Consider the following 19,083-nt stretch of genomic DNA (forward strand, 5'->3'; position numbering starts at 1 on the left):
ATAAATACAAGGGTCGCCTTGTAGCCAAAGGTTTCAGACAAAGATAAAATATAGAATATAGATTTTTTTGACACCTATTCACCGGTCACTAAAATCACATCCACAAGGGTACTAATTTCCTTAGCTACTATTCATAACTTAATAGTACACCAAATGAATGTGAAAACTGCATTTTTAAATGGTGAACTAGAAGAATAAATCTATATGGAACAACCTGAAGGTTTTGTGATCCATGGACAAGAAAACAAGGCCTATAAGTTAGACAAATCTCTATTTCGTCTAAACCAAGCCCCTAAACAATGGCATGAAAATTTTGCAAAAAAAAAAAAAAAAAATCATAATAGTATAAGAATCTCTTAAAAAAAATAAAAATTTTTCACAAAAAATAAATTTAATATGAATTTTTATATTTTTTACGGTTAAAAATTCATATTTAATTTATGTTTTGTTAAATTTTTTTATTTTTTTATTTTTACAATATTCTACATATTTCTGTACAATTTGATTAAAAAATACAAAAGTTAACTTAAAAATAGGGATCAAAAGTAGTGATTGGAAATTGGTTTTTTCTAGATTACCTTTGAAGAATAGTGGGTAATTTACCCACCAACCAATGAAAATGACCAATTTGTTGGTGGGGTCAAGATAGTTCATAGATACCACTTAAAAATGTGCTTATGTGGTTAATGTGTATTGGTTGAGGTAAATTACCCATCATTTTTCATGGGTACCCTAGTTGTCACCTTGTAAATTTTATAAGGACTAAAAGTTGAAGGAAAATTTTTATAGGGACGAAAAATATATTTAATCCAATAGATTTATTGCCGCCTATGAGTTTTTTTTTTTGGTTTTTTTAGTTAAGAGTTATTGCCTACGAGTCTATTTCCCAATAAATCTATTGTAGTTTGACCTTCACCTGTTGTGAAATAGGATTAATTCTAAAATTTTGCGTCATTTGATAGATTATTATTGGTAAAATTTAATGTTGGTATTTCTCTTTTAGATCACACACATATATATATATATATGAGATGTGGCTTTTTTAATTTAAAACTTTTTTATAAGAAAATGAATGGGAAGCAAAATTGATTCTGTACCAGTCAGTCATCTCGTCTCGTGTGTGTCTTTGTAGTTCTCAAACTTTCTTTCTCTGAGCTGACAATATTCGTTTTGTGGGCTCCACACTCCCAACCAGCATTGCCTCACGGTCACGGGACGGCATCAACCCCACTCTTCTCTCCCCCCATCATTTTCATGCTACTATTCCATTAATAATACAATTATGGCGTAATCATTTTCATAATTGGCTGCATAAGCCCCCTCCAAAACCTACTTGTGATGCTCCGATTGTAGGATTATAACACCAAATTAAATTTATATCTTAAATATCTTGAGGGTGCTTCTAAAACAAATAGACTTCAAAAACTGAAGTATTTATCTTTTTTATTGTGGAGTACCTATGTTGGTTTGGTTATGGTTTTTCATCTTTAATTTACTGGTTTAGTTTGTATTTGTTATTAACCATGATCGGGAAACAACATTTTATATTTTGGGTTGTTTTCCATTGGCTTATATTGAGTTTCTTTCTTTTGTTACCCTATTGTGTGTTCTTTTTCTTGTGCTTTTCTTTTTTGTAATGGGCTTGAGTATCTCATGTACTCATTTCTCAATTACATAATATTCAATTTGTCATTAACAAAATTATTGTTCAACAAACTAAAATATTTTAAAATTTTGACTATCTTTGAATATTGAGAGAGTTATATATTAATTATCAACAAAATATTTTAAGTATTTCATTCATTTCTTTGATACTATATTTTTTTATTATCATCAATCATTTACATCCATCAATCATAACAGTTCAATCATTAAAAAAGTATGCAAACTGTTGTTTGTGATTGATTGGAAGTGTAAAATTTTACACAAAACAATGCATCAAAATTATTTTCATTCCTTAATACTCCTAAATCATTGCCTAGTAAAACATGTGATAGATATGGAAGAGGCTCATCAAATGTAATAAGATGGTTTGAGCTATTAATTATCAACTTAACAAGGATATTAACGCAATATTACACAACTTAGTGCATAACTTTTAATTCCCATTCCGATGCTTTATTAAATAATATTAGGGAATATACTAACATGTGCTCTTAAAGTATTATTTAACGAATAAAATGAAAAGGTAACCGTTGTATAGAAAATGATAAATTTATAACTCGTATTTCAAAACAAATTTTCTTTAATGGGATATTTTACGAATACATTTAGATCACTTATTAACATGATTCGTATATACTTTCTTATCATTTCCATGTAGGCACATTAATACGATCTCTATTGCATAGATCATGTGAACTTGCTATAAGACTAATTCTCACTTTTTTTTCTTACAAAAATAAACGATATCCATTCATTCATATTGATAAAGTACATCGATACAATAAAAATTCAAAGTCATTAAAAACAAAAATGATGAATCTACGAACAAACTCACAACGTCCATGTTAATAGCATAAAATTACAAGGTACATATGCTTATAAATATGGTTATATTAAAGCCATCGAAATAGTCATGTTTCCGGATCTGCAACGTTGATGATGCAAAAGTCATTGATTGAATCTGCACTTGATCAATACTAATTTTTCAACCTGAATAAAATAAACACCGCACTAAGACGGAAAATAAAAAAACACATTGTACAAAGACGGAAAATCAAAATAAACAAAATCGTGCTAGACGATGAAATCACATAATAAACGAAAGAAAACAATTTGGAGGGGTGATTTCAGGTCAAAATTGACCCTACATCACCGATCTAAAAGAAGGAAAGTTGTGACAGCTAGGGTTTAAGAAAGGAAAAGAGAGAGAGAGAGAATATGAGATTAATCCTCACTTAATAGCTTGACATCAGTTTATTGTTTTTGTTTTTTTACAGAGGTATCTAACATAATCTCTACCATAGATTACAAGGTAATTTTGGGCAAGGTGAAGCAATGGTCCATTAACTTAGAAAGATACACTATGCATGAAATTAAGTAAGAACTTGAACCAATATATGCATGCAAGTGCTGGTCAGTCTAACTGAAACAACAGTAGCAGCTCATTTGATAGACTTGGTACGTAGAATTACACTGTTAATTTAGTTAGCTTATAGCTAGGTCCCTTCAAAAAAGGAAGAAGTTTATAGCTAGGTATACTAATAGTATACTATTTTTAGAGTAAGAAAGCGAGAGATAGAGAGAGAAAGAAAGATGGTATACGTGGTCCATCATACTATACTAGTCTATGGCTGACTGACAGTACTCACAGTCACAGCAGCCGCGTTGATAATTATCAGAGAAAGAAAGAAAGAAGTTTGTTCTATCATCATCTTCTCTCTTTTCTACCTCCTTCTCTCTTTGCTTGCTTGCTACATCAATATACTCTCAACTATATCCAGTTATATCTTCACCTATTTAGGCTCTCAAGTCTCAAGGCTTCTTCTTGTGCTACATAGCTGTCAGCTCTATTCACGTGTAACACCTATTTCAATAATATATAGTACTTTTGTCTCAAATAGCAAAATTGAATATATATTTATAGATATAATTCTACTAATTAATTTGTTATTCTGTTTTAATCAGTGGAGTTTCCATTTCAAAGATGATGTCTGAAGAAGCAGTTTCTGATACTTCCAACTTCAGAGGCACCTCAAACTCAAACCCTAATCCTCCTAACCCTAATTCAAATTCAGTTAAGAGAAAAAGAAGTCTACCAGGAACACCAGGCAAGTTGTTCACCTTCTTTTTTCTCAACTCACTTCATCTAGACGCATAATTTGTTTATGTATATAGTCTAAATATATTATCATAGATTTTTAATATTAAATTTTGTGAAAAACATTGATGAATTCCTTTCTAATTAACAAATAAATGACCATTTTGCAGATCCGGATTCAGAAGTGATTGCTCTATCACCAAAATCACTGATGACATCCAACCGTTTCATCTGCGAAGTATGCAACAAGGGTTTTAAGAGAGACCAAAACCTACAGCTACATCGACGAGGACACAATCTTCCATGGAAGCTTAAGCAAAGAAACAAGCTGGAGGTGATAAGGAAGAAAGTGTATGTTTGTCCAGAAAAGAGCTGCGTGCACCATGACCCTAGTAGAGCTCTAGGAGACCTGACAGGGATAAAAAAGCACTTTAGTAGAAAGCACGGTGAGAAGAAGTGGAAGTGTGATAAGTGTTCTAAGAAATATGCAGTTCAATCTGATTGGAAGGCTCATAGTAAGATTTGTGGCACTAAAGAGTACAGATGTGATTGTGGCACACTATTCTCCAGGTATAGAAGCATGATGCACTGTTTAGTGTTTGTTTGATATCACATAAAGTTTGTTACGAAATCACAGTGAGCCACCTTGATTCTGTAAAAGCTACACTTTTGTAACTTTCAGAAAATTAGGGTGTCAGATTGACGGTAATACTAAACATGCGTATATTTGGAAATAACAACATTGAATAGTAAAATATTGTTGATACTTCTGTAAAAAACGATCATTGTCGATCTAAACATGCATTTAAGAGGTCTATTGCACGATTTAATCAGGGTGTCAAATGATCATTGTCGATCTAAACATGCACTTAAGAGGTCTATTGCACGATAATTTTACAATAACTTTACAATCTATATTTCATTCCATTTTTTTTCCTCATGTCAATTAATGAAGTAGGATTAGATTATATAACATATTTAATTATTGCCTTTGCATTAATTAATCTCATTCTAAGTCAATTTATTAACAGATTTTTTGGTATAAATAAATTGAGATTCGCACGCAACTAGTTGCATGTTTTGAATCAAGCTGAGTTCGATTTGTTGACGCGCAAAAATGCATTTATTTTCTTTCAAAATTACAGTGACACACCGTGATTATGTATAGGGAATTCTTGCACTCTAGACATGTAATAATTTGAGAGTATGATAGGAGTTAATTATTTTTTGTGTGATGATTGACAAATCAGGAAAGACAGCTTCTTAACTCACAGAGCCTTTTGTGAATCCTTGGTGGAAGGAAGTGCAAGAATAGGTTCAGTTCCAGCAGTTATATCCAACTTTGGAAACAATCTTTTGATAAACACTCAAGCACCAAGAAATATTCCTCATGGTTTATTTGGGCTTAATCCGGAATATGGTGGATCAGGTCAAGAAACATTCATGGGAAATTTTCCCAATAATAACATCCCTCATCATAGTTATCTTCCAAATTCTAGTGCATTCTCATCATCAGGAGCAAACTCTGATTTAGAATTAGTACACACTTTTGGTTTATTACCACAAGGACAATGGATGAATTACAGATACAATGATCAACATGCAGAAACATCATTTACAAGTAGTGGGGTTCTAAAGTTAGAACAACAACAACAAGAAGACAAAATGCATGATTTGTCTCATTTGTATTCTCAGAACCAATTACAAGGATGTCCAAGTCACGTGTCAACAATGCAAAATACAACTACAAAGGTTATCAATGGTAATAATATTGTTGAAGTTAAGAAATTATTCAACCATGGAAACCATGCTACAAATTTCAATGAAGATCAGCTGAGCTTAACTAGAGATTTCCTTGGTGTTGGTGATGACTCATTGAAGAGAACCTTGTTGCAACAAGAGATGATTCCTAGGTTCAATCCAATAGGATCTGTCACGAACTTGCAAAGTGAGTTTGGTGGACACTATTGATAGTGAAGTTGTGTACAATAGATATATTATTATTACTTTGTTAGCAGCAGCAGATAAATAGAAAACATTGTGATGACTTATGTGGCATGCACCACTTGTACACTCAGATATAATTGTGACATGTTCATATAGTCTACACACACGAAAAAACTCATATTTATTGTCTTTCGCACACTCTCACATGAGGTGATACAATGTTTGTATGGAAAAAAAAAAAAAAATTGTTTAAGAAACATTATCCGATATTTAATCACTAAGCTAGAACTTAAAACGATATAATAGATAGTGTTATATATTGTTAACTCGGATTCTGAGGCATGCACAATATATATTGAGATATCATTATCAAGTCACGTGATATTCATAGAGAGACATCCCGTGATGGAGGTAGGGGCCATTGCATATCGGTCGTAAAAAACAAATAATATACAATCTCTCCTTTTATTTCTTAAATTATCTCTTCGTGTATAATTATATTTTATTTATTTATATATACACTATACAATTAATAATTATAATGTAGGGCCTCTAAGAAAAAAATTATAATGTAGGGCATATAACTTGAAACAGAAATAACGCGGTTTTCCTCCATGCTTTACAGTTTGTATAACTTGACAGACATGGGGCACTGGCCTACTTCATTTGTTTTTAGCCATTTAGATTGGTAAATTATGCTTTCTACCTAGCTTGCTTTAATTACATATATGAGATGCTAATATATATCACAAGAGTTGGCGATGGATATTTAGCAAGTGGATCAAATCCTTTTGAAGTAATATAATAAATAAGTTTCTATCCATATGGATTCTTAACCTCTACTTTGCAATTATAATGTGTTATTAGGGATGTAAAATTAGGGGTATATAGTTTGAATCACCAGAAAATAAATTACTTTGGATAAAAATCAGGAATTAAAAGGTGATTAGGGACCTGTTTGATTTAGTTTTTAAAAACTGTTTTCTGATTTTTAAAAATTAAAGAAGTGAAAACACATAGATCAATTTCCAAAACATTAATTTTATGGATTGAACATTTGTCTTTGATCAATTTCCAAAATTAGGGTTAATAATCATTTGTTTCTTAAAATCAAATCACAAATTCGTCAACTATAGAAATCATTAAACACATAGATAACCGAATAATTAGGTTTGCGATTGCATATATAAATGGTATCATTTGGCCTTAATAATGCAATCAATATTTTTTTTTGAGGTAGCCTAGAGGCTAGAATTCACTTTATAAGGTGAATTCCCCTCCCTATCCGTTTCTTGATCCCTCATTCCACGAATTCGTTGTTACTGATTCATTCAAGGACTGAAAGCTTTTAGTTTTATGAAAAGGCATAGACTCCCCACTTCTTTGTCTTATTAGCGCAGGTCTTCGTCAATGATGAAAGCCGCTGAACTTCAGACTCGAGTTGATAAAGAGGGCTAGGCCAAGGATAGGAGGGCTTTCAGGGACTGGGGAAGACGGGTGGATTATAGAGCGATCAGAGGTTTGTCCATTGGGATTGGGCATGGACGAGCCTCGACTGGGCCAGCATTGATGAAAAAAAACTTATCCCATCGCATCATTAACCGGTGTAGGATTAAAGATCAGGTCCGGGATTCGAGTCAAATCGACCTTCCCTCTCATCTCAGGGTGAGGCAAGGTAGCTTGCTCGTTCGTTGTTCAATATCTCGGCTGCTCAAGAAGTTGGACTAGCAGCTCCTCCGACCCGGAGTGGATTCTAGGGGAAGGGCAGAGCCTCACCTTGCAGTAAGTAGGAAGGTCTTCGTTGCTGGGACGGGTTAAAACTGGGGTTCGAACCCCGACCCCTGCATATAATAATACATTGTCCTTACCAACTGAGCTATGCTCAAGGGACATTGCAATAAAGATTTTAATAAAACTAAATGGTATCATGCAGAATTAAGAAAATATAGTATTTGAATCATAAAATAAGTAATAAATAATATTATTTGATGTTAGTAAAAAAATAAGGTAAAATTACACAATTCATCTCTTAACTTTATAATACTTTCATCCTTTATCTATTTTCTGTCTTGATTTAGTCCTTTATATTATAAAATATCAACATAGTTATCTTTTTGTATAAAAAATAATAATCAACAACTCGAAAAAGAAAGAAAAAAAAACTCATCAACTCATAAACAAACTCAGATCTTCATCATACAAACCCAGAAAATCAAATTTCATTAAAAAAAAATCTCATAAAAAATAATAAGATATTGTCATTTTATGTTATTTGATATTAATAAAAAATAAATTCACGCTACAACAACAATTTAAAACCACATTTGAACCGTTTTTTCATATTAGGGAAATCCAAAAATGCAAGGTAGGTTGAAGATGCTTTAAGCTAAAAAATATTTAGATTACCAAATTATAGCTAGCTACACGAACATGCATTTGAATCAAATATTAAGACTCTTTTATATATTAGAATGAATTCATACAAGAAATACAAATATTCCCATAATTTCACTTTCCATGCACAATAATAAACACTCAAACATCAATGTAACATAGTGTAGCTTGTTTAATATTGGTATATATTTAGACATAGATCATACGACCTATTAGTTTTTGTTGTAAAAACCTCCGATGAAGACAATTCCAACAACAAGTGCCACCCAACTTCCACACATGTCAATCCTCATAGCACTAGAAGTCACAGCAGGAACAACCTGCGAAGTTGTTGAATCTTCAGATGATGATGGTTTTTCTTTTTCAGGCGTCGGCGCCTTAGCATCAGCAATAGCTGGTGCTGGCGCCAAAGCCGGAACCTCAGCAACAATTTTCTTAGCAGGAGAAAATTCTGATGGAATAAGCACTTTACCAACTTTATAAATAGCAAGATGTTTATCGGTATATATGATTCCATTAATCGTTGTGTTAACACTTCCGGTTGAAATGTTCACATTTCCACCATAACTAATCACGTTAAGTTCAACTTTTCCAGGTTTGTTACCAGCAAGTGTTCTCACAGGGTTGGTTAATGTATCAAAGTTAGAGCTAGATACAAAATCAGAAATAACATGGAATTGAAGTAGTTCAAGTTTTTTTTCATTGGAGAGTGAGTTGAGGAACCCTGGTTTGAGTTCTGAGAAAGCTGAATCGTCGGGTGCGAGGATCGTTAAGCCGCCGGATTTTATGGTTAGGAGCTGTGAGTTGAGCTGGTTGATTAGTTGAGTTGTTTTCATGAGACGGAGGAAAATGTTGAATGAATTGGCTTGTTTTAGGATTTGAACTATGTCTGTTGTGGGGGTGGGAGTTTCAGGGGTAGTATTGTCATTTGGTGGAAATGTGGGGACTAAGGGTTTTGTTGGGGATGAAATTGGTTGGGTAGGGGGAGATTGAATTGGTGACGTGGCAGGAGATAATGCTGCTAAAGTGTTGGAACAAAAGAGGGAAATGACTAGTAGGGTTAGTGAGATGCATTGTTTTTTATTTGTCAACATTTTGGGCTATATTGAAATGATTGAATTGTGCTTGTAAAATGAGTGAAGGGTTGATGAATTTTAGAGACATGGATTATGTTGTTTTATATTGAGTTTTGTGGACAATTATTGGCTGGTGAGTGGTTTGGTTAATTGTGATTTATGAACTTAATAATATTGTTATATGATTGGTATATTTTGGTGTTGAGTCTACTAAGATTGATAGGTAGAGTGAGGTGCAGAGATCCATTAGATGTGAGAAAAATTGGATGTGTGCAATGTGATTTTGTTGTGTATATCTCTTTATTTGGTAAGGATATTAAGATGGCTCATCATTGAAGATTGAATCAGTGGAGCTATTTTAGTTTTATTTACTATTTTTGCTTGTGAGTGTACTCCATTTAGGGAAAATAGAGTGGGAGGTCAATTTGATGTAGGGGTGAGATGATAAAATATGAGTTAGATAGATGCATGCATGTGTTGCTTTTATTTAAAAGTTTATAAATCATTCTAAAATTCAATTACTTTTAAAGTTCTTTTTAATATTTATCAACGTAGTATAAAACATCATCTAAAACTCACACACACAATTGTGAGGTTTTAGGTGAAGATCTCAAACTTAACAATATCGACGTTGCTTTTTAAACTAGATTTTATAGGCTTTTAAAATTCTTAATTAAAATTAAAAGAACTTCCGTATTTTAATGTGTCATCATTTTGTTTTTTATAACACATTTTGCATGTTTCTCACTGTATTTTCTTAACACAAATATTATATGGTGTTATATATCACTCTTCCAATTTTTTTCAGAATATGTGTTGGAAGTTGCTCTACCAATTCTAAGATACTAGTATGTTATATGTATTTAAAGTTTTAGTTTTTACTAGATTTTTCTTTAATTGTTAATGTCATGAAATTATAAAATTAATTTATGGCAAAATTAAGTTCGAGACAAGTGAGCTATATTCCCAATCTCCACTTTTCCATTTCCGCAGTTGGCTGAGACAAGGATGTAATCAACGTCCACTCAACAAAAACAAGAGAGAATGTATATAAATTGAATTTTGAGACAATGATTTTCTAACTTCTTTTGTTTATGTTTCATCAACATTGTTTCAATAGTAAAACCCATGCGGAAGCTCATGAATGTAAACTCAACTCAACCTATTTTAAGCAATTTCCAATTGGATCTCTAGAAGGACCTGCATTTACCGCAATCATCAAGTTCTTGCAGTCAGGCATCATCGATCATCCAATCTTAATCAGACGATTTTTAATTTATGATTTTTAAATATGCCGAGTTAAATCAGACGGTCAATGATTTTATAGGCTTTTCTATAAACTACTCTCTCTCCCTCCCATAATTACCCAAAATCAATTTACAAAGAGAAAAACAACAAATGCAAAAAGGAAGACATTCTTGTGAAATTGCTTTGTACTAAAAAGAATCAATTTAAATAACACAACTCCAAAATTATATTTGTTAATATTAGATATGAATAATTTTTTGCCGACTTGTTTAGAAAATTATGAATCCCTCAACAAAAATTTACAATCTTTTTAATAATATGGACGAATTAAATATGAAGTTTTTAAGCACTAAAAGATCAAGAAACAAAAGAACAAACTTTTAGATCTAGAAATCAAATTTTGAAATATTTTTATTAGAGGCTCCTATCATAACACATTGTGTATCCACAAAATTTGGTAATATTCCAAAAAATCCTCAAATTATGTTAATTTTAAGAGGGACTAAAATTGTTGATGTAAAATATTGTATGTAACTATAAGTTGTTTGAGCTTTACATTGGACTTCAATCAATGCTATCCTGAAGTTTTTCTCATCCAATATATCTATAGCGATTGTTTCAATTTGATGCATATATAGATTAAATCAAATTACTCAATGGATATTCAAATTCAAACATTTTTACAAGGAATAAAATGAACATGGTTCAAACCAACAACAGAACAGAACTGGAAAAAAAAAATTAAAATATGGTTAATTGTTTGAAATCATTCATATGCAGCTGCCAAATGGGTGATGTATGATGATCTTCAACTCCATAACATTGCCACTGCAACAAAAGCTACTCCAATAGATATATAAGCTGTTCCTTGAATTCCAAGTAAATTTGCTCCAGAACTTTTTTTATCCTGTGTTGTTGTATCATCCTCATCTTCTTCAGAAGAAGACTTTGTCTTATCAGCTTTCGGTGCTATTGCTTCCGCAACAGGAGCAGCAGCAGGTGCCTTAGTCCCAAAGAAATCAAGAGGAAGCAAAACCTTATCCAAACGATATATAGCAAGCTTGTTATCTTGATAGACTACACCAGTAACACTAGCATTAACCACACCAGTTGAAAGACTAACACTGGTACCAAACGATTCGATGTTCAATGGAAGCTTTAAAGGGTCTTTACCAGCCACTGTCTCAACAGGGTTACTAAGAGAATCAAAGTTATTGCTATCAACAAACTGTGGAAGAATGTGGAATTGTAATAGTTCGATTTTTTTGTTTTCGTTTAGCGAGTTGAAGAACCCTGCTTTGAGATGCGAGAAAGCTGAGTCATCCGGTGCCAAGATTGTTAATCCGCCGCTTTTTGCTGATATGAGTTGTGAGTTTAGGTTGTCCACGATTTGTGTTGTTCTTAGGAGACGGGTTAGGATTGTGAATGTTTTCGCCTTTTTGAGGATTTTTGTTATGTCGTCCGGGGTGGAATCTGAGGTGTCTGGTAATGTCGGGACTAATGGTTTTGTCGATGTTGGTGACGCTGCTTTTGGTGCCGGGGCATGTTTCGGTGATGCTGCTTGTGCTGGTGCTGTTGCTGTCGCTGTTGCTGCTATGTTGGGAGAATACAATGAGGAGAACATGAGTAGAAAGAGTGAGAAGGAAAAGATAATTTGATTCATATTTGGCTTGATGATTGAAGATTGTGGAGGAATGTAAATGATTGGATTTTTTGTTAATTTGTATGTTGGATGTGTTGATTGGATGGCAAGGAGAGGTGGATTTATATTGAGGCCAAGGAAATGATGGGTAGGTGTAATGTTATAGTTCTATAGTTGTGATTTTGGTGGAATCAATAATCTGTCATGGTGAATAAGGATATTTTATCTTATTATTATTATTATTATTATTGGTATTGCATCTCTTTTGGTTACTTGAATTATCGTGTGAAGTTTTTATGTGGTGACCCGTTAACTTTGAAATGAGATTAATATTATTGTTTCTCAAATCATATTGCAATAAATGTAGTTGGAATCAACAGTATAGAGGTTATAGAAAATGTATAACTGACCTGTAAGATAAACTTTTTTTGGACAAAAATTGGCTTGTGATATTATTCGTCACTTGTTTTGCATATATTTGTGTTTGGTATTTAGCAATAAGTGGAACACAAGTAAGTGGAGTTGAAAGGGCAGTGAGTGAAACCAAAAGTCCGGTGAGCGGAGCAGAATTGAGTCGTAGTATTTAAACTCATGTTATAACTTGTAACTCCAAGTAACGTTTGATCAAAATGAAACCAAACACTATTATCGGATGTAGGTACAATGGACCGAATTCCACAATCAAATTGTGTGTCATCTCCATCATTTTTAGTTGTTCATATTTTGTTTTCCGATTTGTTGTTGGTCAACATACTGTTTTGTATAGGAGTCATAAGATGGTTTGGTGATTCGCGAGGGAAATATAGAAATTTGAGGTGATACAATGTTTTTATGTATCAGTAACCTCCATATATTCCAACTTCTTGTTTATATGTCTGCCAAACAAACAATCCATAAAATCACGGTGGAAAATCACGTTTGGATAGAAGCTATGTTTTCCAGCTTCAGCCAAATCACGGTGAAAGTGCATTGGGAATTGGTTTTGGGCTTCCAAACACAATGTAAAGATTTATAAACAATGTGAGGTGAAAATGAGGTATCTTTGCTTTGTTTGAGTTCAAAGAAAAATACAACTTCTAGAGCAAGAAAATGGGGACCATTTGATAAGTCTTCAACAAGACCTGACAATGATACTCAAAAACACTTAAGGAGCAAAGTGATCCCTGTCATAAGTCCTTAACAAGACAAGCAATACTTTTCATTTTAGAATTAATATCAAATTACAGTCCTCATCAACTCCTTGTAGTTTGTTTCTACAGATTTTTATTTTTTTAACGATTCCCTTCTTTTCTTCTTGAAAATATTCTTTTTTAGGACTTTAAATTTAACATTATGAAGGCAAGTTCATCAAGTGCAACTTAGAAGAGTACACAAAATTTCCCATTATAATATCAGCTTTTACTTTGTGAAGGAATGACAACCAATAAAGAAGGAAATAAAGCCTTCAAAATTGAATACAATTTTCACCACAAACTTACTTGACTCTTCAGCAAAAGGGAAAGCAAAATAAATAAAAATTAACAATCATTGGAAAGTGCTACAAAATTCCCAACCAATCCAACACATAAAAATGAAATTCATGAAGAAAACAACAATGTACCCCCCAAATAGCAGAATTTCCTGCATACTTAGTTTGTAATTTTTTTCAGACTTCTCATAATAGTCACAATGAAAATAAAGTTGCAGCAATAACCATATAAACTGCAAATATCAACATTATTCCATTCTTGTCCTTCAAACTCATAGCAGATGATTTGTCATTATCATCTAAAGATGCAGGACCCTCTGCAGATTTTTTCTTGGAATCTTTACTCTTTTCTGGTGCCGGAGCCGGTGGAGGAGACTTGGGAATGAAGAAATCCTTAGGAAGAAGAACCTTATCAACTTGATAAATAGCAAGTTGATGATCAGAAAAAACACTACCACCAACAGTAGCATTAACAACACCAGTTGTTAAATTCACTTGAGTCCCTGAACTTGTTATATTCAATGCTAATCTCTCAGGATCATCACCAGCTTGTGTTCTAACTGGGTTGCTTAAAGTATCAAAATTTGAGAGTGCAACAAATGAGGGTAGTTCATGGAATTGAATAAGCTCATTCTTTTGTTGATCATTAAGGGAATTGAGAAAACCAGGTTTGAGGGTTGAAAAGGAATTGTCATTTGGTGCAAAGAGTGTTAGTCCATTGTTTGAGTTTAGGAGTTGTGCATTGATTTGTGTGGCTACTTGAGTGGTTTGGAGGAGGCGGATAAGGGTGGTGAATCCACCGGCTTTTTTGAGGATTCGGATAATATCTGTTGGGGCTGATGATGGTGATGGTGCTGGTGATTCAGATGCTGAATTTATGGTGGTGGGATAGAAGAGGACTATTAGGAGAAGTGAGAGTGTGAAGAGAGGATAGTTCATCTTTACCATCTTGAGTTTGTTGAAAGGGGAGAAGAGAATGGAGAAGTGGACCTTGAAGTGGGAATGAGGGAGTGAGTGATCAAATTTATTGAGGATTCAAAGGGGTTATCTTAAAATTAGGTGGAATGTTTAATTACTAAAATTTAGCTGTATAATAATAGGTTTTGTCCGATATACTCGTAAATTAAAGTGTAGCGATACATTTGTTTTTTAAATTAATAAATTAACGATTATTTTTATGGAATAAAGAGCGATTTGTGAACTTTTATATTTTAAGAAAGAGGAGTGTTATAAGAAAAACATCATTTCATTGTTTATAAAAATTATGCTAAACATTTTACATTTTATGGTAAAAAATAATCAATGTTCATTACCATGAGTAATAAAAATTCATAAAAAAATATCAAATTTTATAAATTTTGTTTAAAATCTATAACAAAGGAATCAAAACTTCTACTTTATAAATTTTCTTTAAAATCTATAACAAAAGAGTCAAAACTTCTACAATTGTTTTTTTAATTTTATTTTAAAAAAGCAAAATAAAGGGCTCTAAATGATATATGTTAACATTGTATTTTAAACATGAGCCTACATTAAATATTTTTGAAAAATAATGAGATCCACTTATTTGGGATAAATATATTTATATTGACCATGTATAAAAGTAAAATAAACAATAAACACATTTTAAAATGTATGACTAATTTTTCGTTTAATTGGAAACAAAAAAAAATTCAAACATTTTTTTATGGGACGGAGGAAATATTATTAGTATTATAGATATTTGGTTGGACATTATTGAAAGGTGGTGTGTCAAATGAGAGATATGAGACATTTCTGTAGTAGCCACTTGGATTTTGCTTAGGAAGGTAGCAAAAACAGAGAAATCTCAAGTGGTTGTGTGGCCAAAAAAGGATGAGTATGATTGCTTAGCATTCACTTATAAGTTGAAATTGTTCTGAAAGAGAAAAAAAAAGTGAAAGAATCAAGTATTTGCTGCTATCTTAAGGAACAAGTCCTATATTTTATTTCTTTATTTACTTTTTCCAGTTTTAGGAAGTTTGATGATGATGATGATATTTTGGGTTGGTTGAGTTGGTTTTCCGGATCAACTTTTTTAACCCATTTTCTTTATTTATTTTATTTTATTGCACTATGTGATCATATAAGGTATATATACTTTGGCTCATTTGAGGTTCATAATCACAAACCATATGGTATGTGCATTGCCATCAGTCTATAAAACATTAATTAGGCTAAGCTTAAATTGACTACAAGCTATATTATACTTAGCAAATAATATTAAATCTAAGACCAACACATATACATTTTGACTTTTCAGTAATTTATCCTACTTGCATGAGTTGTTGAAAGGTCGAGTTTAAGGTTGCTTTGAGATAATGATCCATTGGGAAAGATATAATGAATCACTATTAAACCTAATAAAATTGTAGCATCTAACGGCTAAAGTTAAAAAATATATATATATATATATATATATATATATATATATATATATATATATATATATATATATATATATATATGGTCTACCATAAACTAATTATAGTGGTGGTTTATTAGCCAACCACATTTTTTTTTTTTTTAAGGAAGCGACATTCTCTTTTGTTCATCAATTTCATTTTCTTATTTCACCATTGAGCATTTTCTTTTACTTTTAATTTTTTTTCTTCATAAATATGAAAATTCAATGAACTATCCATTGAAAAAATAAAAAATATATGAGTAAAGTGGCAATGTTTTTTATAAACAAAAAAGTATAATTAAGATGATTCAATATGAGACTAAAAATTCATGTATCGAACAATGTTTTTTCTTCACTTTATGTTCTCAGCTACTATATATGTAGCTCTATCGAACAATGTGAGGTGCATTTTCGTCATGCTGGTATGGTCTATTTGGTATGGGCGCAAACAGAAGATTTCGGAGGGTGTTTAAGAAAATTCATTTTCCATTATAGCTTGTGGTACAAATAGTCTTGAAGAATGTAACACTTTTTTTTTTACCAAAAGAAGAATGTAACACTTGAAAAATGGAGTATGAATTCATCTCAAATGCTTGAGATATTAGACCTCCTGTTAGGAATTAAATGTGAGTAATTATGTTTTACATCGGCTAAAAATGGAGAAAATGTTAGATTTATAAGAGAGGGGACCCATATACATGATGTCTTAAGGTTTTAGGTGGAGATGTGGCGTCTAAGTCTCTTGGTGGTCTTGAACGTTTAGCTCATTGCCGCTCCCGTCGCTCCCAGGACTCCCCTACAATTGGTATCAGAGCCCTCATTAGGCTCGATGGGGAGCGGAAGTGGGATCCTAGCCTGGATCAGGCTAGTGATGTGGGTGACTCACACTTGAGGGGGGGCTATTGTTGGGAATCAAGTGTGAATAATTATGTCCCACATCGGCTAAAAATGGAGGAAATGTTGGATATATAAGAGAGGGAACCCATATACTTGATGTTAGATTTAGGTAGAGATGTGGCGTCTAAGTCTCTTGGTGGTCCAATAAGTTCACATGCAATAATGCTATTGGCTAAACAATTTATTTTTTCAAAAAAGTTAGTTTCCTGAATGCACAGTAGAAGTGCCTCCAACAAATCAGTTGCTCCCGTGTCAAGGTCCTGCGGTGGTGATGGCATCTCTGGCAGTAGTGATGACACTTCAACCTCAGCATGTTTAGTCTATGAACTAAGAGCTCGTTTGGTGCGGATGATAGGATAGAGATAAGATATGATAAGAAACTGGATAAGGATATGATATGATAGCAACAAGATAACAATTATCCTATCACATGTTTGGTGCACACATGATTAGAAAAGTGATAATATTACTTTATCATATATGACAACCGTTGGATCTAAAAGAAGGGTATTGATTAATTTCTAATTTTTGAACTACTCATCTCTTTCGTTCTCAACTTCGCCCCCTTTCTGCTCTTTTTCTGGTTCTGTAATTCTATTTCGTTTACATTCTTTATAGAAGCAATTACTTCTCTGATTCATCCATCTAGAATCTATGTTGATTGTATAGCTCTTGGTTTTTTCTAGTTGTTAATTGTGTAGCTTTTTGCCCATCCTTGATTGCCATCGATGCACTTTTAACCACCAGAATTTGTTGATTTCCATGGATGCACAACAAATTGGATTGGGTTATTATAGAAATTACCTTAAGGATTGATAGAATTGGATTGGGGATATAGAAATTTCATGGATGCACAACGAATTGTTGATTTCCATGGATGCACAAAGAATTCCATGGATGCAAGAGGGAGATTTGGGATATAGAAATTGAAGAATCGTTTAAAAATTACTTGCAGAGGGACGAGAAAGGAAGAGTGTGGGAGTTCAACATGGTTCTTTGTGGAATAAAAAATACGCTTGTTTATCCTATTAGGTTGCTAACCCAGCTAAAACTAAGGATTAAAATAACAAAGGATTGATAGGATAGGATTAACAATAGGTTTAGTTTATCATTTTCTATTGGTGCACCAAACAAGAGATTTAAATAGGATATAATAGTGTTATCATATCATGTCTCGTTATCATGCGCATCAAACGACCCCTAAAGGTTGGCAGAGTTTTGTACCCGCCTACCATGACCACAAGGATTATTTGTTGCATGCTCTCTGCTTATGGAACTATGCAAGGCCTCTTGCCCATGTCTCATCCTACCAACAACGTTGTCAACCATATTTAAAACAACCAACATGAAAAAACAAAATTATCATTTAAGCATTTTGTCAAACACTTAGAGAACAAAAGCTACATTAACATTCTTAAACAAAATTTAAATAACACATTTCACTAATTGCAAACAACTAAATGTGTGTCTATATATATATATATATATATATATATATATATATATATATATATATATATATATATATATATATATATATATATATATATATATATATATAATACTTAAATTATTCATATTACTAATATTTTGCTAATCAAACCTAAAACAATTTATATTTCATCATCAACTAAACAAACCTAAAGTTCTACAAAAACAAAATCCAAGAAAGTTCACCCCTGTTGGGTTTTAGAAGAAATGTGTCAACAAATACGATTTTTTTGACATTGGTTTGTCAATGATAAAGGATCAAATGAAGAATAAAGTTTTTTTCCTCTCTCAAAGTTCAAGTTTGTAAAGTTTCAAAACAACTAAAACGAGTATAGCTTACTACCTCTATGGTCTGATGTAAAAACAAGGCTTAATGGGAGGAAAATTGTTGTTGACACATATGCAAAGGCTGATAAACACATGTAAAAGACGAAATTACCCCTCGACAGTTAACTATCGAGGAAAACTAAAACCGGCTGCAGTTAACTACCGAGGAAAACCTTGGCAGTTAACCATCCTGGCTTTGTTTGCTTTGCTTGTTCCTTCATAGGCAGAATTGTTTTCCTCGGTAGTTAACTGCCGAGGTTTTCCTTGGTAGTTAACTGCCGAGGTTTTCCTTGGTAGTTAGGTTTTAGTTTTCCACGGTAGTTAACTACCGTGGGGTATTTTTTTCTTTTACATGTGTTTCTCATCCTTTACATATGTGTCAACAACAATTTTCTAATGGGAGTT

General features: G+C 32.6%; 4 protein-coding genes across 5 annotated transcripts; 1 reads left to right on the forward strand and 3 right to left on the reverse strand.

Annotated features, from left to right (window-relative positions):
- The first annotated feature begins 3,153 nt into the window (after positions 1 to 3,153).
- LOC11416076 (zinc finger protein BALDIBIS) lies at positions 3,154 to 5,888 on the forward strand. Of its 2 annotated transcripts, none has more exons than XM_024775883.2 (4): positions 3,154 to 3,505; positions 3,631 to 3,773; positions 3,934 to 4,333; positions 5,014 to 5,888. In XM_024775883.2, the coding sequence occupies exons 2-4, from the start codon at positions 3,650 to 3,652 to the stop codon at positions 5,732 to 5,734; spliced, it is 1,245 nt and encodes a 414-aa protein (XP_024631651.1). In that variant the 5' UTR covers positions 3,154 to 3,505; positions 3,631 to 3,649; the 3' UTR covers positions 5,735 to 5,888. The 2 variants fall into 2 exon arrangements, with proteins under 2 accessions (XP_024631651.1, XP_039686759.1); XM_039830825.1 differs by having other exon boundaries at positions 3,157 to 3,522.
- Positions 5,889 to 8,145: 2,257 nt separating this feature from the next.
- LOC11413997 (fasciclin-like arabinogalactan protein 12) lies at positions 8,146 to 9,262 on the reverse strand. The gene has a single exon (XM_003597162.4). The coding sequence runs from the start codon at positions 9,196 to 9,198 to the stop codon at positions 8,317 to 8,319; it is 882 nt and encodes a 293-aa protein (XP_003597210.2). The 5' UTR covers positions 9,199 to 9,262; the 3' UTR covers positions 8,146 to 8,316.
- Positions 9,263 to 11,041: 1,779 nt separating this feature from the next.
- On the reverse strand, positions 11,042 to 12,172 carry LOC11436386 (fasciclin-like arabinogalactan protein 11). Its single transcript, XM_003597163.4, has one exon. It carries the CDS (start codon positions 12,089 to 12,091, stop codon positions 11,237 to 11,239), a length of 855 nt encoding a protein of 284 aa, XP_003597211.2. The 5' UTR covers positions 12,092 to 12,172; the 3' UTR covers positions 11,042 to 11,236.
- Positions 12,173 to 13,422: 1,250 nt separating this feature from the next.
- LOC11411453 (fasciclin-like arabinogalactan protein 12) lies at positions 13,423 to 14,546 on the reverse strand. Its single transcript, XM_003597164.4, has one exon. The coding sequence runs from the start codon at positions 14,484 to 14,486 to the stop codon at positions 13,734 to 13,736; it is 753 nt and encodes a 250-aa protein (XP_003597212.2). The 5' UTR covers positions 14,487 to 14,546; the 3' UTR covers positions 13,423 to 13,733.
- Between the last annotated feature and the right edge of the window lie 4,537 nt (positions 14,547 to 19,083).

Source organism: Medicago truncatula, chromosome 2 (genome assembly GCF_003473485.1).
Source record: "Medicago truncatula cultivar Jemalong A17 chromosome 2, MtrunA17r5.0-ANR, whole genome shotgun sequence".
Lineage (NCBI taxonomy): Eukaryota > Viridiplantae > Streptophyta > Magnoliopsida > Fabales > Fabaceae > Medicago > Medicago truncatula.

Coding starts and splice junctions, on each gene's coding strand:
- LOC11413997 (XM_003597162.4), bottom strand. CDS start 9,198: ATGTTGACAAATAAAAAACAATGCATCTCACTAACCCTACTAGTCATT.
- LOC11411453 (XM_003597164.4), bottom strand. CDS start 14,486: ATGGTAAAGATGAACTATCCTCTCTTCACACTCTCACTTCTCCTAATA.
- LOC11416076 (XM_024775883.2), top strand. CDS start 3,650: ATGATGTCTGAAGAAGCAGTTTCTGATACTTCCAACTTCAGAGGCACC. Junction 3,774..3,933: donor AAGTCTACCAGGAACACCAG/GCAAGTTGTTCA, acceptor ACCATTTTGCAG/ATCCGGATTCAGAAGTGATT. Junction 4,334..5,013: donor TGTGGCACACTATTCTCCAG/GTATAGAAGCAT, acceptor TTGACAAATCAG/GAAAGACAGCTTCTTAACTC.
- LOC11436386 (XM_003597163.4), bottom strand. CDS start 12,091: ATGAATCAAATTATCTTTTCCTTCTCACTCTTTCTACTCATGTTCTCC.